The sequence below is a fragment of the Sinocyclocheilus anshuiensis genome, unplaced genomic scaffold, assembly GCF_001515605.1.
Source record: "Sinocyclocheilus anshuiensis isolate Anshui unplaced genomic scaffold, SAMN03320099.WGS_v1.1 scaffold217, whole genome shotgun sequence".
NCBI lineage: Eukaryota > Metazoa > Chordata > Actinopteri > Cypriniformes > Cyprinidae > Sinocyclocheilus > Sinocyclocheilus anshuiensis.
Window position 1 is genome coordinate 2,498,356 of NW_015536538.1, and position 2,209 is coordinate 2,500,564.

Genomic DNA, 2,209 nt, shown 5'->3' on the forward strand with positions numbered 1-2,209 from the left:
TTGAAGATCATTCCTCCGCTGAGGAACAGTGAAAGTAAAGCTTCTGGAAACAAACGCTCCTCAAAAGATCTTGAAGTATGAGAGCATTAGATGTTTAGTCAACAGACCTTGAATGCGATGGTTTCATACGGCTCGGCTGCGAACAGCAGATACTGCCAGCGACGGTCCGGAGGTTCGATTCTCTGCTCATACGCTGACATGAAGCGATGCCTCGGCCCGATACCTTCTGCTATCTCTGGGTAATCAATCTTGAACACAAGGACAGCATTTATTAGGTTCGCTGATCAAAATCACAAGAAAAGCATTCAACTTTCAGACGGATGTCAGATCTCAGGACCAACCAAAACATACAGCTTCTCAAAGTCAGACAGAAAGGACTGGCTTTACCTGGAAAAGCAGACTCTGCTGACCGCACTCCGGATCTCTTTGTTTTGTTACTTCAGGCAAAATAAAAAACAAGTACATCTGTTAATCAATGACTTTTAGACTTGTACCGGGGCTTCCCACAGATTTTCATAAATTAATTTTCATGACTGTCCAGTTGTTTGTGATTATTGAATATGGATTTCTACAAATCTGTTTTCTTAACATTGATATTAAAACAATTAAACATTATACTATCTAATGCATAAATGTATCTAATACAAAAAAAACAATAGATGATTCATTTAAAAGAACCACCAGAGAATGAGAAATAAATTATATATTCCCTATTGAAATTTCAATTACTTTTCCTAATATTCAGAGGTTTTCTTCATGACAATGCGAACCGCGTCTATAAAGCAAATTAATGGGATTCACTCTAGGCTTGCTGTGTTAGACGGTGCTGACGGTGATACCGGTGTTAAGCCGCAACACCGGTTACGTCACTTGCCCCCCGCGTGCCGCTATTTGAAAGTGAAAGTAAAATGCGCACGCAGCTTTTACAAGCTATTTCAAAGCGAAGGAAAGCGAGGAAAAGAGGGAACGCCTCCGCGGTGATACCGGTATTACCGGCGTAAGTGCTGTACAAATAAAACTTGAATATTACCGGTGTTGTCACACGTCGATTAACCGGTGGGAAAATTTCCTCACCGTCACAAACAACAAACATCTGCTGATTCACAAAAAAAGGCCTAACATTGATGATGCTGGGTTCAAAAATATCAATAAAAACTTTCCATCATGTACATTTTTTTCACAAAATAAAAAATGAAGATTTTTCAAATTGTATTTACATATGAGCTTTAATGCACTTATCAAAATAAAAAGCAGTCAAATGTCAAAAGATTTGGTTTTGCATGACAAAAAGATGATTTCAAAATACATAATTCAACTTACAATCTGCGAACGAGTGGAAAATATGTTCAAATACTCAATTTAATGTCAAAGAACAGATTTACTAATAAATAAGCTTTTTTCACAAAAGCTTGTGGCTGTTTGGATGCAGCAAAACAAAAAACAGCAGACGGTATCAGGATCATGTTTGCATTTTCTTCTGCCTCTGGACATAATTCTGACCTTAAAATCAGGATTAGGCATCAAATAATGTCATGTGACGTGAAAATGGGCTGAAAATTGAAAAAATTGTTGTATTCTGGCTCAGATTCATACAGAAATCATGTTTTTATGATGTTTTTCTGTTGATTAATGGTAGGGCTGTGCGATATTGAAAAAAAATGCGATACGCGATACCTTGTTAAAAAATGTGATATTCGATATGCAATACGATATTGCTTAAAGTGTGAAAAATCTATTTAAATTATATTTTAAAATATTCAAAAATGAAAATTATGTAACCAATTTGTTTCACATTCTTTCTTGGAAAAGAAAGCATCACTACAACTTCTGAAAGTGACCAGCAGTGTTTTAGCAGTACATAAAAAGTAATGTCACAAATCAGAAAACGTCATTTTAACATCAATGTGAATGACAAAAAATGAATGACACTAATTTTATATCATTGTAACTTTGCTTTCCATACACTTTAAGTACTTCTTCATATACCACAGCAAAAACTATAGTCTGAGAAAGTTCAAACATGATTAAAGGCAAGTGAACAGTCACTAAAAAAAAAGAAAGAAAAAGGGGGAAAAAAGAACAAATACACAATTTACAAGCATAGATAAAATAAATAGTATTTAGGTACAGAAATTTAATAATTAAGTGTAAAATAACACTGCATAGTGTTCACTGTATTAATTAAATTTAGATTAATCTTTGTTATAGC

The 2,209-nt window shown here is 34.7% G+C and overlaps 1 protein-coding gene across 2 annotated transcripts in view; it reads right to left on the bottom strand.

Moving 5' to 3' along the window:
* The window catches only part of LOC107696543 (splicing factor 3A subunit 2-like), a 14,684-nt gene that overhangs the window by 1,774 nt on the left and 10,701 nt on the right, over nucleotides 1–2,209 (bottom strand). For both annotated transcript variants that reach the window (XM_016496946.1, XM_016496936.1), the window contains exons 5-6: nucleotides 388–437; nucleotides 108–248 (exon numbers count right to left, since the gene is read on the bottom strand). In XM_016496946.1, coding sequence (XP_016352432.1) covers nucleotides 108–248; nucleotides 388–437 — 191 coding nt within the window. The remainder of the gene's footprint in view (nucleotides 1–107; nucleotides 249–387; nucleotides 438–2,209) is intronic.